Source organism: Gopherus flavomarginatus, chromosome 14, assembly GCF_025201925.1.
Source record: "Gopherus flavomarginatus isolate rGopFla2 chromosome 14, rGopFla2.mat.asm, whole genome shotgun sequence".
In the NCBI taxonomy this organism is placed as follows: domain Eukaryota; kingdom Metazoa; phylum Chordata; order Testudines; family Testudinidae; genus Gopherus; species Gopherus flavomarginatus.
In genome coordinates, this window is record NC_066630.1 from 30,645,568 (window position 1) to 30,659,406 (window position 13,839).

A 13,839-nucleotide genomic window follows, 5' to 3' on the forward strand; every position below is an offset into this window, starting at 1 on the left:
TTTAAAAGCTAATGTAGTGGCATATTTTTATTAATCTTGTTTCACACAAACAGCACTGATCCCTTCAAATGCTTTTTACAGGTGTTTTTCTTTTTTTAAAGTAAACAAAAGGAGCAGATGATAGTGAGATTTATGATGTGCAGATGTAACTCCAATGGCTCTGGACAATCAAAATTAACCATTATCTTCAACAGTGACAAAGAGTATTTGATTTGAAAGGGTTTGCCAATGCTTATTAACATGCTAACCCTTCAAAATCAGGAAAAAATAGATGTTTATTAGCACTGAGTTTAGTTATGACAATTCTGACAATATCTAACTACATATAGTTGCTAGCTACTGAAAGTAAATGACACTTATTTTCAAGCAATGTATGGATTTTAATATATATTTTCTCAAATATTTACAAAGGCAGGGGCATCAAGTTTTTCCTCTCAGACATATATCATTTTCACGTTACTCCTATTAAATGGCTATGTTCTGGCTGATCATGTACAGGGATGCACACCTGAAAGACTGACAACAGTGGTGGAAACACATGGCAGAAGCTGCCTTTCCTATTTTGCTTCTCCTATAAAACCATGGAGAGATGACTTCTCAGGTCTTCCACAACTGACATCACAGAGCAGCGGAAGAGATAGTGGTCAGGGAGAAACTGACATGGTCCCTATGAATAGTGTATGTATGGTCACCTGGACAAAGCACAGTACCTCATTCCAATTATTCTGTGTCTGAGCAGAAATAGTTTATGCAAAGGGATCATAAGTCTAATATGAAGCAGAATATGAGCACATATTAATGCTGCTTTATAGTGAAAATGTGGCCCAAAATAACTTGCCCTCCTCCCCCACCCAAAAAAGTTCCAAGTGAAAATAAAGAGAGTTCATTTAATATTATGGGCTTACTTTTTTCTCCTCATTTGCATATCACTTACACCAGTGAAATTAAATCAGGAATAGCTCCATTGTAGTTACATTAATGTCACTGAGATCTGCAAACTATCAAATGTAACAACACTGAGACAGCAGCCAATGGATATTTCTTGGAGATAGCTCCTATTGCTATATCAGCTAAGCAAGCAGCTCTCAACTCTTTCCATATTGTTAGCCCGCGTTCAAACAGAAAACAACTTTCAGGACCTCTTCCCTCTCTATTCAGAGGTAAAGAAAGAGAAATAAGAGAACTGGCCAATACTTTTCAATAGAACAGGATCAGTCTCCCATCAATGCCCCAGAAATTTATTCAGGTTAATCTTAATGATGGAAGTAAAAAATATAATATCACCACAGTGTATACTTTTGTCATTTCTACACATTTGAAATGACAAAACTATATACTGGCTGAAGACATGTCCATAACACTTTTAATAGGGTTTTTGTTTTGTACCTCTTATTTCTTTTAATGGTGGTCAAATAAAAAAGAAAAAAAAAGCAACCATTTACTCTAAGTATCACATTACTGTCATTATCAGATGTTGATACAAGAGAAACTAGAACTATTTCAATTCACATATCAAATTATATATTAACCATTTCAATTTAGAACCATACACACAGAAATCAGGACAACATGCATCTCTGCGTGCAAATTTACGTTCCTGCTTTCAGTCCAACTCAGTATTTGCATGCAGAAATAGTGATTTTAGATGTGTGCACAGCTAAATAAATGCCTATCCAACAATCAGCAGATCCCTGATCTGCAGGCACACAAACAAGTGTGAGCCTGAGAAGACAGGTGTGAGAAGTCAGATGGAAATGTGAGTACAAGTTTATGTTTGCACTGGGTCTGATTTGGCAAAGTTTTACTCATGTGTAGTTCTACTGAATCCCCAATGCTATATTAGGTCTACCATGTTTGTTCCTTCTAATCTGGGAACAGAATTGCTACAATGCAAACACTGTAATCAAGAGAATTTAATGTACTATACTCCTAAATGTGTGTGTTCAATAGGCCTGATCCTGAAGTTCTGTTGCAGAAAAAATGCTATTATATATACAAAATACATATTTTTCTACATTGACAGATGAAGGGCATTGTCAAGTATCTGTTTCACAAGTGCGCTTCTGAGCTGCTTCAAAATATGTTTTTGGAAAATACCAAGAGCAATTGAGTTACGTGAAGAACTAGCTGCTTGCAAAAATGTAATTGTTCAGAATTAAAGCATTTTGGCTTGAGCACTATGTTCTGTGGAAATCATCGAACCATGAGGTAATTACGTTTTGCCCATCTCTAAATTAAAACCAACCAAACTAAATTAAATTAAATGTTATGTTTAAAAAATTTAACCAGTCTGATAACCTATGTGCCAAGTTTCTCAAAGTAATATGCCCAATTTAAAAAAACAAAACAAAACTTCTAATGGAAATTATAAGAAACACAGTATCTGCAGCTATACCAGTGAGTGCCACAATAGTCACCTCAGTTTATAGTTTAACCCAGTGGTCTCAAAGTTTTGTACTGGTGACCCCTTTCATTTAGCAAGCCTCTGAGTGCGACCCCCCTTATAAAGTAAAATAACTTTTTAATATATTTAACACTATTATAAATGCTGGAGGCAAAGTGAGCTTTGGGCTGGAGGCTGACAGCTCATGACCCCCATGTAATAATCTTGTGACTCCCCTGAGGGGTCCCAAATCCCAGTTTGAGAACCCCTGGTCTAACCCACTTGGACAGACACTAGTCTATGTTCTGTGCAGTGCCTGTCTTGAAGTGCAGCATAGAAAATCTAACTCCAGGATGGGGAGGAACAGGGAGGTCAAAGTGGCTTTAAACCACCTTTGCGATTCTTGGATTTCAGGTTGCTCTGGGGACTGGGGTGGTCCCCAGTACAATTTAGAGCATTCCACAGGGCTGCTCTGACTTACACTAGCTTTGACACTGAAGTCTACATGCTGCTGTGCAAGCCAGGATTTCTGGACCATGAACACACTAGCCAAACCCCTTGCTATACTTCTGGTCCTATGTCCAGTCTATTCTTGTACTGCAACCAGGGTAATTCTAGAATGCCATGAAGAAGCTATAGCATGGGTTGGAATCTGTTAGTTCTCTTGTATTGCACTTTCAAAGTCACAAGATGTTTAGCTGACTTCTTAAAATTCCAAGTCTAATCAACGTAAAAAGAGTCTGCTTTACATCTAAAATGTGGCACTGAGTTTCTCGAGGAAGAAAATGAGTGTTTGACATGAAGGCCAGGAATTTAATAGTGTGATTAAGGTCACACTCAGTTACCACACTGGGTAAGAGCCTGGAATACGTACATGCAATGATCTTATCTTCATGATACTCATTGAAGGAAAGATCAGTCATCACATTCTGTAGCTCACTTACTTTTTACAAGTGCCTTGCAATAACAAATGTTTTTTTAACCATAAAGTTGTTTTTCCTAAGGCTCAAAGTGTCTTTAAATCTTGTGAACACCAAGCTGAGATCCCATGATGGGACAGATTCAAAGACTGTTGGAAGCACACTCATTGGGCCCTTCAGGCACCGCACAATCACCAGGTTTCTAAAGACAGATTTATAGATTAAAGGGCCAGAAGGGACCACAGAGATCATCTAATCTGACTTCCTGTACAACAAAGGTCATAGGACTTCCCTGCAGTAAATCCTGAGCTCCCTTTTGGAAACTAATATACCCAGATGGTAGCCAAATGTATGCTAATTTAAGACAAGGCAGGGACTTGAGGTATAATAAAATTCCAAAATACTTGATCTGGAAGCAGAACAAGGAGACATTGCCAGCTGCCCAAACCACCACAATTTCTGATAGCAGCACTTTAATATCAACAGCCTCCTGTATTGCAATAGTATTTTCTAAACTTTCTGAGAAGAGAGAAGACCAGACTTATTTAAGTCCCATAATTCAAGCTGTCAGGTGGATCATGGTGCAAAATGAGACTATCCTATATTAGCAAGTCAGACGACAGCTGTAGGGCTCCTGAGAGAGAACGAAAAACTAAACTCTTAGGATGATGAGTGAAGGCATGTGCACCCATAATCAAATCTGGAAAGGATAGAACTGAGGCTACTGGATCCTTGCAATTCATCCTTCATAATATGTACATAAAGAGCACTGCATAAACCGTTTAAATTTAGGGATCAATTTAGAAATTATGGAACAGAAGTGACTATTCCATACTGTTGTGCTGACTAGGTTAGCATTCCTTTAGCTATTTCTCCCACCCTACTATTACATGGACATAGCGAAGTCTAACTATTAACACACTTTGTAACAAATTCTAATATGTTTTATTGGACACTTAATTTTCTACTTTTTAATATCCATGTGCATGTGATTTCACAGTGAACTCTATTATATTTACTGTAGGACCTCCTTTACAAATAGGCAAATTACATGCATTATATTGTTTACTTTTTATATTGAATTTGGTTTAAAAACCACAGACACATAGGATGCAAGGACACAAGAGTTTTGCTAACAAAAGATTATGTGGAACATATGCAAAAATCACATCTAAGTATTTTAGGGGCCACAACAACAGGAAAAACCCATGATTTTAATAAAAGGGTGTTTTAGTTCCTATTTCATATCAATTACAGGCTTGGGATGACTAAAAGTTTGTGTCAAATTGATGACAAACCAAACTGGTCAATTAAACAACAATCGCAAGGAATTTCAATAATATTTTCTGTAAAGATTATGTGCCATAAATGTCAGGAAGTACTCGTATATAGATTTCTAACATTTCAGGGCCCGGTTTTGAACAAGGAATCAGATATCTAGGAAATACTCCCAGAATTTAAAACCTAATTTTACGCAGGCAAGAATGGAAATATTGTTACTGGTACCTGATTTACAGTACTATTACAAATTGCATGTATTTAGAATCTCTACAATTAAGGTAAAATACATACATAATACATACAGATTTTTTTCTAAGTGGAAGTATTGCTAATACCCTTTTAAACTATTCACGTTATGTTTTAAAAGAAAGATGTTTTAGACTGAGATCAGTTATGATATGCTAAATAATTCAACATCAACATTTATTAAATATATAGTGCTACTGATGTGTACAGACACATACGCCAAGGTCCCTGCCCAGAACGATGTATGGTATAATTAAGGGCCTGGGGTTTGCCAGTATTAAGTCTGCACAAACTTCCATCGAAGTCAACCGGATTTTTGCTTGCATGGAAAAGAATAGTGAGCCCTAAATTGAACTCTAATGAAAAGTAGCAATAGATAATGGGGGTGAGTTAAGATTGAGGAGGAAGACACAAGGAGAGCAAAGTGCTGTTGAGTGTAGCTGTAACAACACTCAACAGATCTGTCCTGTCTAACTCTTAAAAAGATACATTACTACTACTTTCAGCCCGGAGCTGGCAGAGAGATTTCTTGCGTCAATTCAGTTCTAAAAAGTCAAAAGATTAAGTTTAAACAAAACAAGAGAGATGTAAGTCAATAGGAAAGTCAGGAAGAAGATAAAAAATAAGCACAGAGGTAGAACTGGATGAGAATACAGGAAATTAGAAACAAAAATGTTGTGAGAAAAAAATAATGCAAAGGAGAAAAGAAAGTTTTGAGGGTGGAGAATAACAGAAAAAAAAAGGAGGACAGATGATGAGGAGAGAAGAGGAAAGGAAAAGATAAGAAAAGTGAGGAATTAGGAAAAATAGAAGGAGAAACATGTAGGAATAAAAACAAAAAGAGAAGTTGGGGGAAAAAATGACAAGTAGCAAGAAGAGGAAAGAATACAACAGTCTTCAGTTTCTTCCCCTGCATACCTACTAAGGACGTTCTGCTGTATTCATTCAAACATATGTGAAGGCCATCATTTTATTGTATTTAACAGCTTCATGTTCATTTGACTGAGATCATCATATGCGTGAACAGGGCTGGCCTTAAAACAGTGGTCCCCAATGCGGCGCCCGCCGGGGCATCTATGTGCACCTGCGTACTGTCCAGCAGACGAGCATCCACCAAAATGCCGCCAAGAAGCAGCATCATCCAGAGGAGTCACCGCCGAAATGCCACTGATTTTCAGAGGCATTTCGGCAGCAACGTCAATAGGCGTTGCCGCTTCTCGGCGGCATTTCGGCGGATGCTCAACTGCAGGCCACAGACATTGGTGGCTCGTTGTCCGGCGCCTGCCAGACGAAAAAGGTTGGGGACCACTGCCCTAAAACAAATGGCTTCCCAGCCAAAGAGCGTCTCCATTTGTTAAACTTTTGAATACCTAATTTTTTATTGCATTTGCAGCCATTTCACAACTTTGATTCACGATTTGCATGCATGATTTATCCCGGTCACATAAGATGATAAATTACAAGCTAGAATCTGTAAAATATTTTACCTCAAGCATTCTGTTTTCCCTTTTATCTCTAACAACAAAAATAGCATCCCAAGCCCAGCACCTCCCAAGCCCAGCACCCCAGATGGTTACCTGTCCCTACATCTGGCCCTGTGTGTAAACTTAGGGTCAGGATCTATCCTCAGCATACTAACTGGCCAGGCTCAGGCAGATAAGGCTTTACTTGAATGCCTTAGTACTCAGCATTACCACAAAAAGAAATAAGCACAACAAACTTCATTTGTTTCTAGAATCATTATCTAAATGTCCTGTACTGTTCTGAGAAATATGGAGGATATATGAATTAGGACATAACTTTCTAATGCTTCACCCTAATACATATAGAAGGCATTATGGCTTTGTGATATGGAAGCTTCCATTTTTCAGAATACCTTTGCCCTGTTGCTTGTTGCTCTTTCAGTTGCAGAACAGATTCTTCAAACTCTTTTTCCTTCTTTCTTATCTGACTCCTTAGTACCTCTCCAGTGTGCTCCAATTCTTCAATCTGTCCCTTTTGTGACTCAATCACGTTTTCCCTACAAGTTAACAAAGCAGCTTGTGTTTAGAGGTTTTGTTTTGTTTTTTAAATAAGATAAAAATTAGACACTGAAAGGAAAGCAGAAAAAAGTATCCTGTGTGAAGTTACATTCCTGGATGATATCTCCTCACCCATTTGAACAAAGGTGCTAACTTAAACTTCTAGAATTTTATTTATCATGAAGATCATTAGCGGATAAGTAGTTCATGTAGGGGGATGCAAATAGTCCAAAAAAATTAGATGATCAAATATTAGCAACATTTTCAATTACAATAGCTAAACCCTTCATAACATCTTTAAAACCGCATATATTAGATGGCTTAAATTAAGTTTGTTTGTTTAGCATGAACAAGCTACTATGTCATATCACACCTGATTTATTTACATGGCATATTAAGTGTGTCCTGTTCTTAATTTTCTGTTACCAGAAGGTTTGGGGGCAGGAAAACTTCACCTCCAGGCATAAGAAGATTAACAAATCCTCAATGGACTAAAACAGGGAACTCCATTTTTAACCTTTTCTTTTGGATTATATGGTGGTGTACAGTGCAATTTAGGCAATCTGCATCAAAATTACTAACTTTTACAAGCAGTGGAATTTGTTCTGATGAAGTGTTATTTCAGGTGAGTTCCACCCAGATCTGAGTTTGTCCTGAAAGATGAGCAGATCAGCACATCATCTTAATAAAAATATGGTGTATTAGTAACTTTGAGAATCATCTTAGTAGACAAACATCCAGATCTGGAATGTTTCTTGGCAAAGTAACCTCATATTTTTTCACACTGCAATTACATAGGTAGTACTATGTGTAGCTACCCTGTATGTCTTTATTAATAGTATCTTCCACTATACAATTTTTTGTACGTTAGATACAGTTGCTATTAACTCTAGAAAAACGTGTATGTTGCATCTTGAGAAAACTACGCTCACCATTCAAGCCAAGAGGGAAGACCTCAGAAAACTAGAATAGCTACTGGTAAGTTTTAAGGCAGAGAAATAATATAACAGCGTTCTGTAACTTTAAGTTAAAAATTAACTACTTTTGCTACGTGTTTCCCCTCCCCCACTCCCACCCTTGGATAACACAGCCCTCAAGGCATGGATGTACCAGAGGTTCTCTGTGCTCCAAGTCTAACTTAGAGTGCACGCCACATTGAATCGAAGAGGAGCCTGGAACCTATGAAATGCAAAGATGACTCACAGTATGTCTACAGAGCAACTAGATATCCATAGCTGGCGAGGTAGGAGACTCCCCAAGCCCAGAAGTCTACACAGCAACAAAACAGCACCACAGCCCAAGTCTGCTGGCATGGGCCAGTCGCAGGTTTTTCTTTGCTGCGTAGACATACCCTTAAAGCCAGCTTTGCCACCTCCATTCCGCAGGCTGCATCTTCCAAGACACACAGTACAGAAACTGGTCCACTCGCTTGGACTATGAATCTTCATACTTCATCAGTTAAGCAACATCTAAGTTAGGTCACCACCTTGATGGGAGATCTCTAGAATAAAACCCAGGTGCTTCAAGAAGTGTGTTGGTAATAATTTCATAGGTAACTTTCTTCCTTCTGTCAGTGTTAACCCCAATAGCCTAGCATGGGGATAAGGCACACTGTGCTTGCAAGACGTGCTGGTTTTTGAATGAAACATAAAAAACAATGTTCTGGCCACTCAGAGTCATAAAAAGATTCCAAGGCAAATTTTGCATGAGTAAAAGTGTTAAAACCTGACCAAATTCCATCTAGAGTACAAACATTTTACTGTATTAAATTTCTCTGCCCAATGCTATTTGATAAGGGATCCTTATACTTTCCATTTCTAAATCTCTAGTGAAGCGTTGCTGATGCCAATACAATCAATGCCAGATCCTAAGGCCCCATCTTTTGTTGGAGTGAAAGCTCTGTAAAACACCTTGATGGTTGCAAATAGTGTTTTTTCTCAATAATATCACATATACTAATAATTGTATATTACAGAAAATTAAGGAATACAAATATCATACAAATTTCTTATCTCAGCCCTTGCTTCTTCAAGCAAACTATGTCCGTATCTTGGGAGCATGGGTTGGGGAGATCTCAGTTCTACATCCTGAAATCTCATTCCTAAAAATAAAGAAAACAGAGAGGCATATTTCTGAGACTGAAGTTAATGAAAAAGATATTTAACACAAGGGGAAAAATCCTTACATAATATAAATGTCTATAATTACTATATAGATATCAGAATGGGTACTTTTATACCAAATACACAACAGAATGCTATGTATAAATTCAGAACATGCACCACACAGTTCAGGTAACAAAATTCCAGTAAGGACAACACAGCATGCACAGTTACAGGGAGAGGTTATCAATAGGCTTTGATATGGGTCTTCTAGAAGGTATTTATTGTAATTTCACAAGTAAAGAACATAAATGCCAGCATCAGTGCAAGGAGACTTAACAGTAATGATAATTTAAGAAGTGGTTACTGCCTAGTAACTATTCTTGTTCTCTGATTGGATCATCTCCATGGAGCCATACTGGGGAAATCATGTACCTAGCTTAGCAGTCACAGGACCATGATTAGTAGTTTGTACTTAGGGGTCCAAATAATTTCCTCAAGTCTTACATTGCACCGACAGATGGTATAAGTATCCCAATCAGTTTTAAAGGTCTTTCAGTTCCTCTTTACCTCCAGAAACTCTATTTAGATCTGGGCTCCAAAGCAGGAAAAGAAAGATGGCCAGTGTAACTCCTTCTCCTTCATGACTATGCCTCTACAAAGCTCCATTGAAACGGGCTAGCTAGATTTAACCTCCCTGAAGAGCGCTGCTAGGCTAGTTGAACAGTCCTCCCAAATCCAGCATCTAATCTTATTGCAGCATCAAGAGATTAGGGATTTGCTAATGCATAAACGAGGGGTAGGCAACCTATGGCACTGGTGCCGAAGGCAGCATGCAAGCTGATTTGCAGTGGCACTCAAACTGCCCGGGTTCTGGCCACCGCTCAGGGGGGTTCTGCATTTTAATTTAATTTTAAATGAAGCTTCTTAAACATTTTAAAAAACCTTATTTACTTTACATACAACAATAGTTTAGTTATATATTATAGACTTATAGAAAGAGACTTTCTAAAAACATTAAAATGTATTACTGGCATGCAAAACCTTAAATTAGAGTGAATAAATGAAGACTCGGCACACCGCTTCTGAAAGGTTGCCGACCTCTGACGTAAACAGAACTCTATACATCTGCTTTTCAGACTTCAGACAAGAGCACACTGAATTCTCATGCCACTGAGGCTGCCATCCCTCTAGATCAGTATTTTCCAAATTTGGGATGCCACTTGTGTAGGGAAAGTCCCTGGGGGGCTGGGCCGGCTTGTTTACCTGCCACATCCAATCACGGTTCCCAAGGGCCGTGGTTCACCGCTCCGGGCCAATGGGAGCTGCGGGAAGCGGTGGCCAGTACGTCCCTCGGCCCACACCACTTCCAGCAGCCCCCATTGGCCTCGAGCAGCGAACTGCAGTCAGTGGGAGCCATGATCAGCCAAACCTGTGGACGCAGCAGGTACACAAACTGGCCTGACCCGCCAGGGCTTTCCCTAAACAAGCGGCGTCCCAAGTTTGGGAAACACTGCTCTAGATGAGTGAGCTCTGAGATGTTCAATACATAGGAACATCAGCAAGATCATAAAATGAACTATATGCACAGTCTTACCTACTTAGGCAGCCTTTGAACTAAAATAATTTGACCTTTTATGTATTTCCAAGCATTACAAATCATCTGTTTGACTTTCTAAGCAGCTCAGTTATTCCAAGAGTAGCTAATCATTCTTCATATTCAGAGCATTCCTGGTTGGATTTTTATTATTCTAATAGCACAAAAGTTAATGTGTAAGCTTGAAAGTTTGTCTCTCTCCAACAGAAATTGTTCCAATAAAAGATATTACCTCACACACGTTATCTCTCTAGGTGGTGAAATATCAGAAAAGCCACTCAGGATTTGAATGGCTACTTGTACTGAGCCACACCTTTCTGACTCAAGTAGTCATAAGAACGGCCATACTGGGCCAGACCAAAACTCCATTTAAGCCAGTATCCTGTCTTCCAACAGTGGCCAATGTCAGGTGCTTCAGAGGGAATGAAAAGAACAGGTAATTATCAAATGATACATCTCCTGTCACCCACTCCCAGCTTCTAGCTAGGAGGCTAGAGACATCATCCCTGCCCATTTTGGTCAATAGCCATTGATGGACCTATCCTCTAGGAATTTATCTAGTTCTTTTAGATGTTTGTGGGCCTGCCAGGTGCATAGCAGACAGGCACACTCGAGATAAAGTGATTCATTCCTGTAGATACCTTGCATCCTGACACAAAAAAGGCAATCAAGTTCTCTTTTGTCTGTTTAAGCAACCATATTGTCTCTGAAAAGGTGCACTGGTTCCCCTTTGATCTGTAAGAAAAAATCTGAGATCCAGCCTGACAGCCCACAGTTCTAGCAAGTTAATGATTCTTTGTTTCCTGAAGTCTCCAAAGTCCACACATAGTCAAAGATCTTAGATGTGTTCCTCAATCCAGACTGAAGGCATCCATGCCTAACACTATCTAAAGAGAAAGCTTAGACAACATTCAAGACATTTTTTTGATGGTGAACACCACAGTACAGAGACTCTGACTTGATGAGAAGGAAACACTACCATACTCAAGCTCTAAGCACTTGCTTTGTACACCAGATTCAACTAACCGTACAAGTGAATCCTTAACCTGTGAGTATGTCTACAGAGCACCTGCCAGGGTGCTTCCCAGTGTATGCAGACATGCACTAGTTCTGCTCAAGCTAGTGTGCTAAAAATACTGTGTGGCCATGGTGGTAGCTTGGGCTGGCCACCCATATCTAGGCATTTGGGCAAGACTGTACTCAGGTAGTTAGCCTGAGCTGCTGCCTGTGTCGCCATGGCCACTCTGCCATGTTTAGCACACATTTGTCTACCCAGGCTGGAAAGCACCCTCCCAACTGCTGTGTAGAAACACCCTAAAAAAAAGGATTTATAAACGTGCAGACTCCTGTCAGGCCTAACACTGCCAGCCACACAACTTCTACAGTAGGGCTCTGCAGAGGCAATATCATAAGAAGAAGAGTATGTTTTCTTTTTTGTAATAAAATACATCTTTGTAAGATTGCCATGCAGGAGAATAGAATATCTGAAACTTTCCACAAAGTACATGTATGCCAATTTTAGCTGCCATGGTTGTATTTTCTCCCCCATAAGACTAAAATGTACAAACGCAAACAAAGCAAAAACCAAGGCTCCTTTCATACTTAAGGTATCCCAAAATGCTTTACACAGAAAGAAAAAGGAGTTACTGTAGTCAGAAACTGATAGTGCTACAATTAGGTATGCAAATACAGCAGGCAATGCTCACCTACTGCCTTGGAGAACAAAATCTATTTTATTGATAAGCAGAATATTAGCCAAGACACTAGGGTTATCAGATTTTTTTTTTTTTAAAGACAAGAAGAGAATCTTTAACTGCAACACAGAGAGACGTGAAACAAATAGAAAGAACATCTGCTTAATAATATATCTGAAATAATTTTGCAAGAATAGGTCTAGGCCACAAAACTTTGCTCTTCCAAGCTGAAGACCATTTAGAGAGTGTGTCGGAGCATTCCTAGTTTTCTGTCCTTGCACCACCTTTAACTACAGCATTGTAGAGGCAGTCTAACTGAAATGTCTAATGTGTAATTCACGACATCACAAAGGCTGAAAGAACACAGTTATTGGGTATTAAAAATTTCACACCATATAAACATTAGGAGAGTAAAATGTGAAAGCCTATTACTTTTCATTGCCTGTCTAAAAGTGTCAGAATTATTTTTTTTTTGGCAGGTCAAAGTGTCATAGTAACTAATAATCTCAATGTGTTTTCCCAGCTGCATGAATGTTTGCAAGAGTGTGGGATATTCTCTTTATGGAGAAACTGAAAATTTGAAAAAAGAAAAAAAAAAAAAAAAAAAGACAAAAATGCAGTGTACCTGACTATGAGTCTGACAGAAAACTCACAGAAGTTAATGGAGAGTCTCCAGCTGATTCAGTGGGTTTTGGATCTGGCCCCATATGACTATTTTTTACAAAAAGCAACGAGTCCCGTGGCACCTTAAAGACTAACAGATATATTGGAGCATAAGCTTTCGTGGGTGAATACCCACTTCGTCAGATGCATGACAAGTTTTTTTACAAGTTATTTGGATAGATACAATAAACTATCTAAACACAAATCCCTTCACAAACTTTCTCCTTATAAAAATGTAACATATATAATTGAACTCTCTTATATAATTTAATTACCCCAAATACAAGATTGAAAATGAGTGCCAATTCTACTCCTCTTGTAGTCAACGGCAAGTCTTGAATGTAAAAACTTGCATTAACTATGATTCTATCTCACCATATAACTTCCAGAATCTACATATGTATAATAGATTTTTCAAAGATTTGCAATGTCATGCACGCATGTATCGGAGAGTACAGCCTAGCTCTAAAACTGAACAAGGAAAAATATGTGAAAAATTTAAGATGTATACCTTTTAAAATGTGTTAGTGCTAGCCAACTTTTCATATACTTAAGATTTTACATGAGCCCTTAACATTTACAGAGATTTTAATTTACATGAATATGTTAAAACCGTAGGTTTGGTTTTGTTTGTTTGTTTTCAAAAGAGTATCCTATCTTTGATAATGATTGTACCTGAAACTGTTTTCCAATTGCCAATACCATCATGGCTTCTCAAGTGAAGACATACAACATGAACAAGACATAATGATTGGCACAAAGAGTAAAATAAATTAAAAAGGGGAGAACAGCTCACTTTCTTGTAACACTTCCTGAAGGGACCTCTATCCACAAAAGAGCTAAAGACCAGAAATTAGCATGTGACCATATATGTAACTACTTCTTAGGTGAAGAGCTAATCGGGATATTGTCTCTTAAAAGTTGTTAGCACA

General features: G+C 38.5%; 1 protein-coding gene across 11 annotated transcripts in view; it reads right to left on the minus strand.

The window, feature by feature from the left end:
• RPGRIP1L (RPGRIP1 like) overlaps positions 1 to 13,839 on the minus strand; it is a 119,280-nt gene that overhangs the window by 94,249 nt on the left and 11,192 nt on the right. For 9 of the 11 annotated variants that reach the window (XM_050922519.1, XM_050922517.1, XM_050922523.1 and 6 more), the window contains exons 5-6: positions 8,853 to 8,952; positions 6,707 to 6,850 (exon numbers count right to left, since the gene is read on the minus strand). In XM_050922519.1, coding sequence (XP_050778476.1) covers positions 6,707 to 6,850; positions 8,853 to 8,952 — 244 coding nt within the window. Of the gene's footprint in view, positions 1 to 6,706; positions 6,851 to 8,852; positions 8,953 to 10,782; positions 10,963 to 13,839 lie in introns of those variants that run through there. The other 2 variants (XM_050922525.1, XR_007769285.1) reach the window with 2 other exon arrangements.